The 17,304-nt window shown below is 44.3% G+C and overlaps 1 protein-coding gene across 1 annotated transcript in view; it reads right to left on the bottom strand.

The window, feature by feature from the left end:
* MYO10 (myosin X) overlaps nucleotides 1–17,304 on the bottom strand; it is a 235,838-nt gene that overhangs the window by 98,044 nt on the left and 120,490 nt on the right. The window contains exon 4 of the mRNA XM_067569804.1: nucleotides 6,852–7,039. Within this exon, the coding sequence (XP_067425905.1) occupies nucleotides 6,852–7,039 (188 nt within the window). The remainder of the gene's footprint in view (nucleotides 1–6,851; nucleotides 7,040–17,304) is intronic.

The following is a 17,304-nucleotide window of genomic DNA, read 5'->3' as shown; positions in this document are numbered from 1 at the left end:
TATTTGTTTATCAACAGGCCCAGTGTGCAGAAGGTGGTTTGGACCAATGTGATGCTGTTCTTTATTTAAGCCCCTCAGTAACCTTAGATCAGCCAGTGGTCGAGGTACAGGTAGACTGGAACACCTCGCCTTCTGAGGAAGGCCGCTACCATTGCCATGCATTTTGTAAGCACCTGGGGAGCTGCAGACAGGCCAAAAGGAAGGACAATTTACTATAAACCTGAGGAATCTTCTGTGGCCACAGATGGAAATGTCAAAGTAAGAATCCAAAGTTAAGTGCAAAGCAGACTGCGAAGAGTTACAAAGGGAGCTCACAAAACTGGGTGACTGGGCAACAAAATGGCAGATGAAATTCAATGTTGATAAATGAAAAGTAATGCACATTGGAAAACATAATCCCAACTATACATATTGTAAAACAGCAGGGTTAGGGGCAGCCAGAGAGTGACCGAAGGGAGATATGTAAGCACCCGAATGATCCGGGCCCTGTTCCCTGCTGACTAAGCAGGGATTACAAGAAGGGCAATTGGGAGCACCTGAGGCCAATTAAGACCCAGCCAAGTGCCTTATAAAAACCCCTGCTCCAGACAGGCAGGAGAGCAACAGGCAGGAGTGCTGTACTGCGGGAAGGAGTAAAGAAGAATCCTGAGAAAGGTGCTGGGACCAAGAAGGGGGAGACGAGTTCAAGCAGAGTGGAAACACTCCCCAGGCACTGAGGCCTGAGAGAAGAAGCCCTGCCCAGGCAAAGAGGGGGCAGGGAACAAAAAGCCAAAGGGGCAGAGGGGAAAATAGCCCAGGGGGAAGAGCTGCAGACTTGGACACTGTCAGCAACGCATAGCTTCTATTCGTAGGGCCCCTGGGCTAGGACCCAGAGTAGAGGGCGGGCCTGGGTCCCTTCTCCCGCCCCTCTCCACAGGACATTACTGGAAGGACCCCACTTGGAGACAGGTAACTGGTGGAGCCCTGACCCACTACAAAAGGAAAAAGCGCAAGACCCACTGGAGTAGAGCCAGCAGCGTGCCACAATATAAAATGACGAGGTCTAAATTAGCTGTTACCACTCAAGAAAAAGATCTTGGACTCATTGTGGATAGTTCTCTGAAAACATCCACTCAATGTGAAGCGGCAGTCAAAAAAGCTAACAGAATGTTGGGAATCATTAGGAAAGGGAGAGATAATCAGACAGAAAATGCCATCTCGAATACTACATGCAATACTAGTCATCCCATCTCAAAAAAGATACACTGAAATTGGAAAAGGTACAAAAAAGGGCAACTAAAATAATTCCGGGCATGGAACTGCTTCCATGTGAGGAGAGATTAATAAGACTGAGACTTTTCAGCTTGGAAATGTGACATCTAAGGTGAAATATGATTGAGGTCTATAAAATCATGAATGGTGTGGAGAAAATAAATAAGGAAGTGTTATTTACTCCTTCTCATAACACAAGAACTAGGAGCCATCAAATGAAATCAACAGGCAGCAGGTTTAAAACAAACAAAAGGAAGTAGTTCTTCACGCAATGCACAGTCAACCTGTGGAACTCTTTGCCAGAGGATGTTGTGAAGGCCAAGACTATAACAGGGTTTAAAAGAGAACTAGACAAGTTCATGGAGGATAGGTCCACCAATGGCTATTAGCCAGGATGAACAGGGATGCAAAACCATACTCTGAAGTTTGCCAGAAGCTGGGAATGGGTAACAGGGGATGGATCACTTGATGATTACCTGTTCTGTTCATTCCCTCTGAAGCACCTGGCACTGGCCACTGTCGGAGGACAGAATACTGGGCTAAATGAACCATTGGTCTGACCAATATGGCCATGCTTATGTTCAAGTTGAAGGCGGCATACCAGTCCCCTGGATCCAGAGAGGGGATGATGGAGTCCAGGGAGATCATGTGGAATCTCAGTTACTTGAGATAATTGTTGAGTCGACACAAGTCCACAATAGAACAAAGATCCCCCGTTGGCCTTTGGGATTAGAAAATATTAAAAGTAAAACCCCTTTCCTCTCAAGTTTTGAGGCACCTCTTCCACAGCCCTCACCCATAGAAGGGTTTGCACCTCCTGGGCTAGAAGTTGCTCATGAGGACGGTCCCTGAAGAGGGACAGGGATGGGGCAGTCAGTGGGCGGGGTGGAGGAAAACTGAAGTGTATAACCGTCCACCACTGTATTTAGTTCCCAGCAGTCCGATGTGATGAGGGACCATGCTGGGCTGAAATGTCCAAAAATGGTCCTGAATCGACTACTGGACCTCCTGAGGTAGCCCCGAGGACTGTAGCCAAGAGCATTGCCTCATTGCCACTGCAGAGGCCATTGTTCTGCCTGCAGTGTCAGCTGCATCCAGTGCAGCCTGGAGATAAGATACAGAGAAGAAAACCACTGAAAAATGCCTTGCTGAAGCAAGAGGAATTGTTCCAGCAACTGTCATGGGCAGTAAGAAGAAAATGAGAGGGTGCGAGGCCAACAGTGCCTCTTATGACAGTGCATAAGCGCGTGGCACCAGAGGACACTAGAGCCAGCCTGATGGATACCACTGAGGGAAAAATCTCTGGCAATGGTGCATGTGGTGTGCACATACCTAACATAGCATGGACATGAGCAAAGCACTCGAAGAAGAACCTTTTTGTTTGTTGGGACTGTTTAGTTTGGAATTCTTGTTTTGTGACTTGGCTGGAGGGTTAAGTCACAACTCCAGCACAGACCAATGTCTGGAAAGCTGAGGAGACTAACTTCAGGGAAGGAAACTGGGACAGGGACTGTCAGCCAGACCATTCTCAGCCAGCAAGGAGCTCTATGAGGAAGCCATGTCCCCACAACAAAATCAGCCATGTTATTACTCTGCTCAAACTGCCTCGCAGCCAAAAGAAAACGAATCGCTTTCTAACACAGAAATTGGCACTGATTTTCTTTGATTCTTTTTAATTATTGCTATGAGACACAATTTCCTTTATATTTTGTAAAATATATGCTATAAAGTTGTGTTACAGTACTCGTCCAAAACGTTGCATTTTACAAATGCTAACCAATTGTTTTGGGCCAGAACTGCAGAAAATTGTTGTAAGGACAGCAGTTGTCAATGTGAAATTTTTCTGTACCAAAGAGACACTGTGGCCTAAGAGATCCAGCAAACTCCTGGAATCTGGGAGGCCTGAGATCTTGGACAAGTCACTTTACTTCTCTCTGCCCTGACTTCCCTAACTGTAAAATGGCAGTATTGCTACTTCCTGCTTTTGTAAATTGCTTTGAAATCAATGGATGGAAAATGCTATATAAGAATTAGGTATTGCTATTATCATTGGTGTGATCCCTAAGAACTTCTCAATGACTGGGAATTCACTGTTCTGTAACAGCAACTCCTATTAGGCCTGACTCACTCATGACACACTGCTTTCACTGTATTCACCCAAAAAGGGTTGTGCAAGGTAGCTAATGGAAGCTTACATCATGCTAATTTTCCTGAGCATTGTGTGGTGTATGTAGGGGTGATATTTAAGAATTTATATGTATGTATTGAAAATACACGTAAAATCTGTGTCTCTGGCAAGCTGACAAGCAGGTTTTGCCAGACAACGGGATGTGGAATCACCTATCCGCCTAGGTCCCTGGTGTAAATTAAGCATTGTAAAACCAATACAAAGCAAGCCTCATTGGCATGTAACGTCACAGGAAAACAGGTGGGGGGAGAGGGAGTGAATGTAACAGGGGAGCACACACCAGAATCTGAACTGCAAGGGGTCATCCTGAGTTTGAAAACAAAAACTATGAACTTAGGGGTATAAGAAGGCAACATGCCCCCTCTTTTATCCTGCACTTGAGGGGATAACCAGGCAGTGTGGTTACATCCATGAAAACAGGCTCTTAACCAGCCAGGAATTCTGCAGAAAAGGCTTAGGTGAGATAAGACTGCTTTCAACAAGGATTGTAGCCTGTTAAATTATTTTTTAGTCTTGAGAAACCATGTTATTCTTTTATTTGTAACCTGTTGTACTTCTTACCCTTGCCCACTATCTCTTAAATCTTAACCTTTGATTTGTTTTCACTATAAATAGATTATGTGTTGTTATTCTGGAGCTGATACTGTGCTGAATCAAACAAGCTGCTGTGATTATACTATTCCTTGGAAGTAGCAAACCTGGTAATTACAGTGAGTGTTCAGTGACAGGGGAGTGCCCTTCAAGGGCGCTTGGGATCCACCTATGGTTAACTTACAAAGCAGAGGACAGGTAGAGTCCTGAGGAGAACGCTTAAGTGGTTGAAAGGCTGGTGCTGTAGAAGCACTGATGAGTTACCACATGAAAAACATCCTCATGCTGGGGGGGGGTGAGTGGGGGGGAAGGAGGAGAGGGGATTACCAGGTTACACTCAGTCCTGGGCACCCCAAGAAAGTGTCACAATTGGGTCTGATTCTGATCACTCCCTCAGCGATTATACAGGAAGTCTTCCCATTTGTCTTAGACAGAAGGGGCCCAGTAGCACATCTATTCCAAACAATTTGCTCAATTGTCATCAAGCCAGATGTTAACAAACAGTTAGCTAGACCCATGACAGAGCACACACAAGGCCAAATGAGAGAGCGGTGACCAAGACAAATGGAAAGAATCAACACAAATAAATCAACAGAGACAACATTTGAGATATATTTGTTTAGAAGTCAGTTGAGTAAATAAATTAACATGGTTATCACAAACACTGGCAATGCTATGGGGATAATGTTTTCAAAATGCTAAAACCGTTGACTTACGATTCTACTGCATCTGGCATCAAACCAGATACTGCCAATATGACATGCAATGTGCAGGTTATCCTTCATCAACTCTTTTATGAAGCCAAATAATTATTGTGACTAATGTAAGAGGATTTCCCACTGTCTCTGTTTGTAAGCCAGACGTGTTTGATGGAGTGTAGAATTTTGTCCCATGCCCATATCTTTCTGGCAAAAGCCTTCCCTGCCCCTCACTATGCCAGTGCTCTATAGTAACTGCTCACGTATACGGACTCTTTTCACCAGTGCTGTGGTTCCTAGTTACAACGAAACTATGCATTCCTCTCGGTAGCATGTGAAAAGCTGGAGGAAAGGTGCCTCTTGTCCCAATACAATGGAGCATGAAACATGATTAATAAATAGTGGACGTCATACCAGTAGCCACTAGGCAGGTACTATAGGTGGCTTCACATCCCAAGTCTCAGAGCAAACAGGCTGTATTCAAGCAGTTTTCTGACATTATGCCATGAAATCATCTGACTCCAGTCTAGTTTCATGTACCATGACAGAGACCTTTTTATATATTATTGCTTTCAGAGGTGCCCTCTGGACTCAGCTTTACACAGTCACTATATACAGTTCAAAAAGAAATGGAATTATCTCTGCCCACATTTGAAACATGGTGTCAGCCAAACTGGTGCTGTTACTAGGCAGTGTTTGCATGGGAGAGGGGTGATGGGATTGGTATTTAAGAGCTTTTTAGTGACATTTAAGGTGCAACATAATTCAGTCTGGTTTACATTTCCAGCAAGAGCATTACTCGGAATTACATGCACCAAATCACGCCCTTCACAAGAAAAAACAACACTGCTGATTGGTATCCTCTCACGTGGGCACCTGCCTTTTTCAACTGATATCAGCTGATCGTTGCTTCAATTCTAGCTATCCCCATGGCTTAGTCTGGGAATCATTTTTGTTTCAAAAGGTCATTTTCCTCTAACAAAGTAGGCAAGACGAGGAAGGAATCCAATTACCTGTGAGCATTAATACTTCTGCTTCAGAGGGGGTTACATCAGGCGTTTACCCTAATCTCAAGGTAAACCGTGTTTTCTTGTTGTTAGAGCAGGGGGAATCAAACCTCTGGGTTTCTAATCTACAACTGTGTATCTTCAGTGGTTATCCCGAACAAGTCTTCTGACTTTACTATGTCTTTGTTTTTTCATCCACAAGATGAATAAGCGACTTACTTACATTACAAGGTTCTGAGGCTTAATTAATTAGGGCTCAGTCATGAGCCCAGCTGTGCACAGGATGTAAGGGGACATTTCCTATGTGCAGGCTATCTACATCACTGAACTCCGTGAGGAGTGGGGAAGCAGTTGCTACCAGGCTTTCTGCTCCCCACCCCATTCTGTGTAGGTGTGTGGAGAATGGGAAGGCAGGGGCACAGAGCCTGGGTTTCACTCTCCAACATGTCAGTCAGTGCAGCTGAGCTGGCTCACTGGGGGAAGTAATCTGCCTCAGGGAAACAGTTAGCTCACTGGACTTCTCCCATGCAACAAGAGGGAAGCAGGGGCTGAACTGTGACTGAGTACTGTGCCAACTGCCATTGTGAACACCAGCAAACAGCAGACCACAGGGGAAGCTATTAAATCTCCATCAAACTAAAGCATAATTAGGTTATACTATAAGAAACAAGAAAAAGTAATTACACTGAATTAAATGGCCAATAAGTTGGAGAACTTTATTATCATTATTTATAGGTTCCCTAAAGGTCTTTTTTTTTTTTCCCAAGACTAGTGATGACAAATTATCAGGCTGCATAGTAAGGCAGAAGCCAATGAGGAAAGTGAAGCATTTAGAGCAAAATAAGGAAGTAAGTGAACAGCCAAAAGTGTGTGGAGCTCAGACATCTTTTCATTAAATGACTGCCGGGCACATATAAGCAAAAAATGCCTTGTCTTTCAACGGCTGATTAGGATCATGTAGTAATTCTACATCTGCACAGACCTGATGATTAGTGAGGTCAAGGGGAAAGGGTCAGAGCATGCTCTTCCCCTCCCCCTGGTATTCCAAGCATTCATTTTCAATTTACCTTTAGCTCAGCAGTAGAACTAGGAATAATTAAAGCCCTAGCCACTTACCTGATGAGAACACACTGGTTGTCATGACGTTTCCATAGGCAGCGGTAGCACTCGTTAGCGACAGCAAAGATATGAGGTGGAATTTCCCCCATGTGGTGCTTGCTGTATTGCTCTACTGCAGTGCAGTCATACAGTCCCGGAATGGTTTTGTAGGGGTTCACGGAGGCTACAATGGAGCCGATATATGTCTGCAAAGGCAAACAAAACAGGATCCCTGGGTTAATTGTGTATGTTAAGGATCTACATGGAGTTCTTTGGGGGTAGAAACAGCAACTTACCCTATGTTTGTAAAGGCCTAGCACGTGGCAGGGGCACTATCCGATACAGACCAACAGTATGTTGTCTGTGTCTTGCTCTGATACTAGCATGTCAAGCTTCAGACAAAGGCAAGCAGCCTGTTAAACATTTTCATCGGCCTTGCACATTTGAGCTTACTCAGACTTTGCAGCATAACATCTCTAGGCCAGGTGGATGGCGTCTGGTTTAGCATCATTATAACTGCATGCAAATGTCAACAAAGACTAGTAAAAGCTTGTTTCACACACACTCTTGGAGAGCTAAAATCTCATCTGCTAACATTTTATGCTATACATGGGTCCCTAAAACAGTTGTAGAACTCTATTGAACTGTTCACAGCATCAAAATCCCGCAACCACATTAGAAGAGAAGCATCGCTTGCTGTGCCAGTCACCCATGTGCTAGCACAGGTACAAGTACAGTGTAGGCAGGCCCAAAGAAGGGCATTTAACTATTTTTTTTTCTTAGGGCTTTGCTAGAAGGGAAGGTATTCTGGAACAGCTATTCCTGGTTAATTATATTCCTCCCACTCCCCCACACCATAAAACTCCCTCATACGTATAGCACTGCTACCTGCTAAGTCTACCCAACGTTTTACATATCCTCACAAAGTACAATGTCCTGATTCCAATTTCAATTACACCTATCCACAGCATGCATGCACGCACACAGAAGAGCTATGGAGGACACTTTCCTTCCAAGTAACAGAGCAAAGAAGAGGCCACTTATCAGTGAGTAGGCCTCTTAAATAAAGTTGAGCTAAAATAGGCCAGGAGCATTTTACCCCATCAGGGGAGATACTTCATTTATAAAATAATATATTTCTGGAGCATTTACTCAATCCTCGTTTTGAGTGGTATTCTGTATTTACATTCTGCTAGCCATTGGTTTGAGGCATGTTAAGAAATGAGATTCAGGGGCCAAATTCTTGTTTTCAAAGGAGTTAGTCTGGGAGGGCACTGGTGTAAGAGCAGCATTTGGCCCAGGACACTTAGAAAGTATCTATACTTACTTTCTGCACAGTAAGGTCCCAGTTCTGCAGTATGCTCCTCCAAAACAGACCTCTGTGTCTGCATGAAGTTAACAGGACTCCATCTATGTGCAGCTTGTTGCAGGGTCAGGGCCTTATTTCTATTAATTCAGTGCCTGACCTGGGAAAGATTCAGGAAGTGCTGCTATGTTGCTGCCTTGCCCACTGGACACACTACACACCCCAGGAGCATAGCCTCAAGCTCTTTGGTCCTTTCAATTTCCCTTTCTAACAAACTGTTAGAACATGATTCAATGTAATGAAATTTACTAACTTAAGTTCCCCTTTCCCAAGATCTGCTCTGTTTTTCCTTACATTTTCTTGTTCTTTCCTTCATTCCCTCCCATCTCAGCCTAGTTCTCACTTTTCTTACCTCAAGCTCTTTAAGGGCACGTCTATATATACAGCGCTGCGGTGGCACAACTGTACTGATGCAGCTGCACCATTGCAGCGTGTGTGGTGACGATGCTCGATGCCAACAGAAGGGAGCTCTCCCATCAGCATAAAATAACCATCTCCACAAGCAGCAGAAGCTACGTCCCACTGATATAGCGCTTTGCACACAAGTGTTTATGTCGGTGTAACTCATTTCGATCAGGGGGTGGAATATGCACCCTGAGCAACATAAGTTTTGCCGACATAGGCTGAAGTGTAGACATAGTCTTAGGCCTGGTCTACACTACAAATTTATGTCGACGGAAGCTGCCTTACATCAACCTAATAATGTATGTGTCTACACTACCAGGTACCTTCTGCCGACCAAATTCACCTGTTACATTGACTTAATTACTCCACCTCCGCGAGAGGCATAGCGCTTAATTCAATTTTGATGGGTTGACAGAGAGGTGGTGTAGATGCAGAGTTGTGTAAACTGACTGAATTGTCTTCCATGAGGTTTCCCATAATGCTCTGCTGTGACCGCTTTGGAAACCATTTTCAACTCTGCTGCACAGCAGCCAGGTACACAGGAAACAGCCCCTCCCCTGTTAAAGCCCCAGGAACTTTTGAATTCCCATTTCCTGTTTGATGAGCATGGAGAGCTCGGCAGCACAGCTGATCATGGTGACTCAACACCACAAATGCGCTCCAGCCTGGAGTATGCAGGAGGTGGGGGATCTTACTGATCTGTGAGGAGAAGAGTCTGTGCAGGTTCTGCACCACAGACATGCTGCTTCTACAATGAGTTGCATGCAATTCTCGGCAGCGTCCTCACCACTACCACCAAATGCAGTGTGGATACCTCCCAGGAGTCTGAGTCCTGGGTCATCTCAGGCAACAACGAGGAGGACATTTTGGACATGGAGGAGAATGGGAGACAGGCAAGCGGAGATCCATACTCCCTGAGAACCAGGAGCTTTTTTTCACCCCAGAGCAGTCCAGCCGGTCGCAGGACAGCATTATGGCAGAGTGTGATGCCAGGGAAGGCACCTCGGGTGAGTATACAATTTCAATCAAACTGTAGGGGTTACATACTCTTATATTTTATGTTTAATATGAAAAAAAAAAGTTAGATACAGTGGGTATCTATTTCTCAGTGGCCGCTCCAGATACATAGAGGGTGCCCCCCAGAAAAGACTGTTTATGTGCACAGGGATGGCCTGGGAATCCTCCATGGAGACCTCCAAGAATACTCTGCAATCCTTAGCAGAAGGTTTCTAGGGAGGGCTGCCTTATTTCTTTCACCATGGTAAGACGCTTTCCCACACTTTTCCAGTATTAATTCTGCTAGCATCATTGCTGGACACAGCATAGCAGCATAAGGACAGGTCTGTACCCAGAGGCTTGCAGCTTCTGCTCTCTTGCTGCCTCTGTTACCCTCAGGAGACTGATACCACATAGGGTCACCTAGGGAAGATGGTGGAAGTTTTCATTACCAGTGCTCGTTCCACAAACAATAGAGCATGTGATCCCCCACCCCTGGTGATTTCCGGGTCCCTTAACCACAGTTTCCCTAACATGCCAGTGATTTGAATGGCAGAGATCAGCGTTGACCTCAGAATCTGCAAGCCCAGGATTACTACTACCAGCATTAAGGTAAGGGGTGGGGAGGTTTCCTGTGTTCTCTCATGGCTACAATCACTCTCCGCTGGGGCCGCCTCAGACAGAGACCGCACTTTGGGAAGCTTAGCACTGGGTCCCCAGTCTCCAGTCATCATCCATGCTGCTGGAGGGAAAGGGGGCACTGTCCATGTGCTCACCTGTGCTCCCGACGCGGATTGCCTAGAAGTTGCAGCACTAGGTCCATCACCCGTGGCTCTGGGCCATACTCACCATGGCTGGAACTGCAAACGGGTTCACTGAATTGCTAGGGATTCTGATTAAGTTCTGGCTTGTACTTCAGTGTAATAAAGGGCAGTGATTTCTAAATAGCAACTTTGTACTAGACTCATGGTATGCGTTGACAATGGTTGCCTTGCGCTTTGCATGCTTTACAGTGGAAAGCCTGGCCTTCAGCACATCCTGCACACTGGCAGAGAGGCTTTCGCAGATTAGAAGGAAAAAGAGAACATGTGATACACGTGTTCAATGAGATAATAAATGCCTCTGGGACAACTGACTTGGAGAGAAGAGCTTGGAGGATTTCATTGCCCGAAAAACTGGATATGGACATGGAGAGCAGGAGAGCAGCCCAGGAGCATGAGCATGCCACGCAGAGTGAGATGCTGCAGATTATGAAGGACCAGTCAGACATGTGGTGGTGTCTGGCTGAGCTTCAAATAAAGCAGCTTGAGGCTAGACTCCCTCTGCAGAATGGCCAGCAAACATCACCCTGTTCCCAATCTCCCTCCCCCAAATGTTCCAGGAGGCAGAGGAGAGGGAGGGGAGTTACAGTATCCCTTCCACTCAACACCGGGGGAGGGTATTAAGAACAAAAGGTGGCCTTTCAAAGACCTTTGATGGACAAGACTTCTGTGCTTTCACAGACAAGCTGACTTGGTTTCTCCCCTCCCCATTTTATCACACCATTTGCCCAAAGTTAAATTATTTTCCTGGTCTTTCAGTTTCTTTATGTTTATGCAATAAAAGTCAATGTTTCGAGAATTAAACACTTTTTATTTATTCCAAGCATGGGGGCTTGATGGGATGTAAGGGCAGATGCAGGGAAACTGATGCACCTGAGATAGTATGGGAAGGCGTAACACACCGGAGATAGTATGGGAAGGCGTAACTCAGATAAGCGGCGCACGTTACCGTGGCTCATTAATGAAACAGGTTTTCAAAGCCTTCCGGAGATGCAGAGCTCCTCGCTGAGCTCTTCTTATTGCCCTGGTATCTGGCTGCTCAAAATTAGCTGCCAGCCTATCTGCCTCCACGCCCCACCCCTGCGGAAAGTTCTCTCCCTTTGCCTCATAGATATTATGGAGCACACAGCATGCAGCAATAACAATGGGGATATTGCTTTCCTAGAAGACTAACCTAGTAAGCAAACTCTACCAGCGAGCCTTTAAACATCCAAAGGCACATTCCACCACCATCCTGCACTTGCTCAGCCTATTATTGAACCACTCCATACTGCTGTTTAGGTGACTGGTATACAGCTTCATGAGCCATGGAAGCAAGGGGAGACTGCGTCTCCTAGGATCACAACTGGCATTTCAACGTCATCAGTGGTTATTTTGTGATCCAGAAAGAAAGTCCCTGATTGAAGCTTTCTGAACAGACCTGTGTTCCTAAAGATGCACCAACTCATGCGCCTTTCCTGACCATCACCATCCCACATTTATGTTGGTGAATCAGCCCTGTGATCCAATAGCACCTGCAACACCACTGAAAAATATCCCTTCAGGTTTATGCACTCTTTGGCAAGGTGGTCTGGTACCAAGATAGATATATGTGTGCCATCTATCACCCCACTGCAGTTAGGGAACCTTATCACAGCAAAATCATCGACTATGTCCAGCACATTGCCCAGAGTCACTATCCTTCTGAGCAGAAGTCGATTAATGGCCCTGCACACTTGGATGACAACAGCTTCTACGGTGGATTTACCAACTACAAATTGACTCCCCACTGACTGGCAGCAGTCTGGCAGAGTGATTGCCACTCACTTCTCCATTGTCAGAGCAGGTCTCATTTTAGTATTGCTGTGATTCAGGGCTGAGGAAAGCTCTGCATAAAGTTCCTGGAAAGTGGCCTTCTGTGTTCGAAAGTTCTGCAGCCACTGCTTGTCATCCATAACTGTATAATGATGTGATCCCACCAGTCAGTGCTTGTTTCCCGGGATCAGAAACGACACTCCAATGTGTTCAGCTGCTGCACGACTGCCAGCAGCAATCAGGAATTGTTTCGTTCGATGGCTTGCAGCAGGGCTACTTGAAAGACATTGCAATGTTCCATGCGGCAGCTCCTGTCTCAGCTCTGTTAATACTGCAGGATAAGGCGTGAGGTGTTTGTGATATTCACAACAAAAGTGCACAGCTGAGCAGACTCCATGCTTCTCAGGCCATGGTGTATGCGCAGCTAAGCCAGGCTTTCAAAAAAAGACACAAAAAAGTATGGGTTGTTTACTGTTGATATTAGGTTAGCAAGGGAAGGAGGGAGGAAACTGCATCATGAAAGGTTGAAGTCATGTTCCCATTCCCCCTGCCACAATGTTTTGGTCCCATGAGGCATTGCAAGCCCTTCCCAACCTCCGCTATAGATATTTGCACTGTGGGAGAGCTACCCACAGTGCACAGCTCTGTGCATCGATGCAAGCACTGCTAATGAGGACGCACTCCACCAACACAGTAAGCGTGGTGTGGACACACCCAACTGACTTAATTACTGCGACAGCTAGATGTTGACTTAAATTAAGTCGATTTAACTTTGTAGTGTAGACATGCCCTTAGTATGTGCTCTCCTTCTTCACTGTTCTCATGCACTCGTATTTCCCACCCCCTCAATCCTTCTTGTCTTCACTTTTATTCAGTGGCCCAATATACGCAGATGCTTTGAGCTTCTGTTTTCTAATGTCACTAGAATGCCCTTGATGTTATGACTGCTTTATTATGCATAGTTAGGGGAATAATATTCCACATTATAACCCATGTATATTTTACAGATCTATGTATTTATCGTCTGTTGGTTTTACAAAATTCCCATGCTGTGCAGCAGTCATTAGGACTCATGTGACATCTAGAGGAAAGGCACAATCTAAATGTAAGATAGTAACATTAGTCATATTACAGCATTGCTAGAACATCACTGTAATCTCCTGGGGGCATCCCCTCTAGGATTTTGGAATAATCAAAGAGGAAACTTCCCCATGAGAATACCTCCTAGGTTTTATACAGATTCCAGCTAAGGTTGGGACAGGCAAGATTTTTAGCTGCTAGTTCACACCGTGGGAATACAGGACAGACATAATCAATAAAGCTCACAGCTCTGTACGTAGTTCTATACCACATTATGGAGTCTCAGTGTTTCATTTGAGGAGATCCCAAGTAACCTTGGACAACAAATCACATCAATACTAATCTGACTTTTATGCAATATAAACATGCACCCTAAACCTCTCCCACGACCAAATATGTAACAACAAAATACAAGAACATTCCATCCCGGTCTTATGACAAACCAGAAGCCAAAACCATTTGCTTCAGAGGAGTACTGCTAGAATCTCCGCAACGGACAATTCTGCAACAGTTTGGCCATACGGGAAGTTTCATCCTAACCCCAAGTAGTTAGCAGCTGATTTATGCCCTTAAACATGACAGATTATATCCCTCACTGTGAGGAACTGAAGTCTGTAACCTGGGTCTGCAGGCTCCAGAGCAGCTGCCATGTCCATGCTGTTACCTGACAGCTCTGGGGAAACAGGGAAATGCAGCCTATGAGCCTCATGAGGATGTCCCACCCTCGGAAGCCCAGACAGGCCCCAGAATGCTGTTTTAGGCCTAGGAAAAGCATTTGGAGTGAAGGCTGTCTGTGCAACAGTGCAGACCCTTCTATGCTGCTCTTGATATGTTGCCTTGCTCCTGGTACCTGGCCTCATGTCTGGTCCCGGTTCCAGGCCTCCTGGTCTGGTCCTGACACCTTGCCCTGCCTCTGCTCCACTAATCCTACTTCAGCTGACTCACTTGCTTCTACCAGGTTGACCTCAACTCTGACCTCATCCTATGGTGTGACACTAATACAGACTGCTGCTTCTGGCCATGACCTTATAGACTGAACTCAGGCCACGTTATCAATCCAGGCTTTCTCCTGTGCCCTGTTAGTTAAATCCTGACACTTATATTTTATCCCATCAAATATAAGCATGGATGTTTTCATTATTCACATAATAGTCAAAACCTTTGTGAAACATGCTAAAAAACTGAACTCTCATACTTTGTGGCAATGAGTTCAACCAGCTAATTATGTGGTAGGGGGGAAAGGTTTCCTTTTCACAGTTTCAGGTTTATCTTTCACTTTCACTAAATGTCCTTTTTTCTTGTATTGAGAAGATGCACCATGGATAATCCCTCTACTTGTGTTCAATGCCTTGGTCTCTATAACATCCACTAATAGAGTCAGCACAAAACAGACGAAACACTGTGCCCTGACCCAAAGCCTATTGACTTCTATGGGCTATGGATCAGAACAACTATGTGCCTGTGTTCCAGTTTGGGACTCAACTTTCTGGCCCACATGGCAGCATGGGCGCTACATTAACTGAATCATAATAAGCAAAATTAGAAAGTAACCGTTTCCTTTGTGGCAAGTTTGCTCATGCTGCGTGTTCACATGTGAATGTGTTGGTGAACAGGGTTGTGAAGGTTGAAGGCGCATGTGCAAAACAGTAGGAGCAGAATTTTTTAGTATGTGGGTTTGACATAGAGAATCCTATGTCTACGCCAACCGTCATTTATATCGTAAACTGAAGCAGTCAATAGTCAAAAGCATGTGCATTGGTACCAAAGTTACAAGACAAATTATTAACTGCTTCATTATGCGAATACCATGCAGTAATGGCTCAGACAAAGGCAGCTCCAGAAGGAAAGCAGCTACAAAACGCTGTCGTTTCCACTCTGCTGAAATCAGAATGAACTCCATTTTCTGTTGATTTCCTGAAACTCCTAATTGAACTTTTAAAATTAAAAGTTGGCTTCCTTTGATGTATACACTCAAAGGAAATAACAAACAGGACAGCTTTTATGTTTGCCAGTGGTCTAACAGGTACATAGGATCTGAGAGGGTTTCATATTTCTTAAAAAAGGTTAAAGGATGTTTCAAAGAAATACAGTTAAAGGAGCTTCCACCCTCCCAATCTCCATCATCAGGCCAAGTTTAATAAAACAGTGGAAACATCTTAAATGGGAAAGTTTATATCCACTTGTCCGTCATACCCATTACACAACCACCATCCAAATAAAAGCTTAAGGCCAACAGCTTCCATGCATCCTCACCCCACCTCAGGTCCCCATAGAATTGCTGAGAGTTATTTTAGAAACCCAGCAGTGCCACTGGGAGTGAGAAATAACAAAATCAAGAATAATAATCCATCATTTTTAGATAACTGCTAAGAATCTATTTAATCATGTGGTTTACAGTATAAAAACAATCAGAAAATAGTATATAGCATAATGTTGCCCAAATCCTAATAGGGGGCTTTGGTACTACTGCAATATAAATGTTAAACAATAACAATTAATAAATCAAAAGGGAGCCTGTCCTTTTAAAAGGCAGCCTGAAGAGGAAAAGATAATTGGGCTTATTTCTTTATAATACAGCAAGAGGGAATGAGTATTTTTTATATGTGTAAAAAGGGTCTTTTTACATTGGAAATTCAGCTCTGGTCTAGCCCAGAAGACTTTACGCAGACTAATGGACAAGAAAGTGAAAGTTGAGCACTTGAGAGAAAAAGGAATTTTTAGTCAGTGTTTAAAACATATTTTATGTTAGTTTCTTTCTTTCTTTCTGCCAACACTTATCTTCAATGACCAATTCACATGCTGGAGAAAGGGAATCTTTGTTAAAGATTCAATGCCTCAGTTCTTCAGTTTAATGTGCTAGAGCTCACAATAAGATTTCCTGAGACACACAAGAAGTTTTTTTAGCAAAATCAGGGAAGATCAGAATGGACATGACTGATATTTCTAAGGACTTGTCTACACACAAAAATTTAAACCCATTTTAACTCAGGTGTGATTTTCAACTGATTAGTTAAAATGGTGCACAAAGCTGGGTGGACACTTCTTGTTTTGTCTGTTTAAGATTAAGATTGTTTAGAATCAACTGATTACAAATCAGTTTGCAACGATTTAATTCAATCAGCTTAAAAATCGATTTAAATTAAAAACAGGCAACTTTCTCATGAAGAAGAGGCCTTTGGTTAAAAAAGCAGAGAAAAAAATTAAACACTTAAAAAAAAAACCTTTTCAGCCTTTCTGTATGCAGAAAGCCACAAATAAGGGGTAAGTCCAACTTTTAAACTTCATTGCTTGTAGCCTGAGCTCCTTGCATCATGGAATTGCCCCCCACAAGCTCCCTGTGTGCCACCCTCCCACCCAACTCTATTTCTGGGACTGCCCTCCCCACCTCCTCAAGCAAGGGACTCCTGTGTGCCCTCTCATTCCCCCCCATGTTTTCCATACTCCCTCCTATGCCTGGGGCCTCATATACTCCTCACTCTCACCCCAGATAGGGAATCCATGTGCCCCCATTCCTCCCCATTTCCCCCCATCATATTGGCATAGCTACACTGGCAAATCCTCCTAGTGTAGATGCAGCTTATACTGGCAAAAGAGTGCTTTTGCCAGGAAGTCTTCTTTGCCGGCATAACTGTGTCTACACTAGGGCTTTTGCTGATGTATCTATGCTGAACAAGGCAGTGAATTTTTCCCCACACTTTACTGACATGGGAATGTCAGCAAAACTTTTAAGCATAGACTAGGCCTTAGATCTTGTTTTTCGTGGCCAAATACCCCTTCCGGTCACCATAAGCAAATCATAAATATGAAAGTATTCATCTTCACTATGAAACACAGAGCATCTTACATATGTCTCTAAAGACATTTTTTCCAAACTATTTCTTAAGGAACACCACTGACCTCAGGGGGATGAATTTGGACCTCTGTTTCCTACAGAGTGTACAAGAAGTGCAGTACACTTTTTTTTTCTTAAAGCATTTAACAAGTTGTCTTATTGCATCTTTAAACAATA

The sequence above is a fragment of the Emydura macquarii genome, unplaced genomic scaffold, assembly GCF_026122565.2.
Source record: "Emydura macquarii macquarii isolate MOO-44397 ecotype Brisbane River unplaced genomic scaffold, CSIRO-AGI_Emac_v2 contig_320, whole genome shotgun sequence".
NCBI lineage: Eukaryota > Metazoa > Chordata > Testudines > Chelidae > Emydura > Emydura macquarii.
This window is presented reverse-complemented; position numbering and strand designations above follow the sequence as displayed.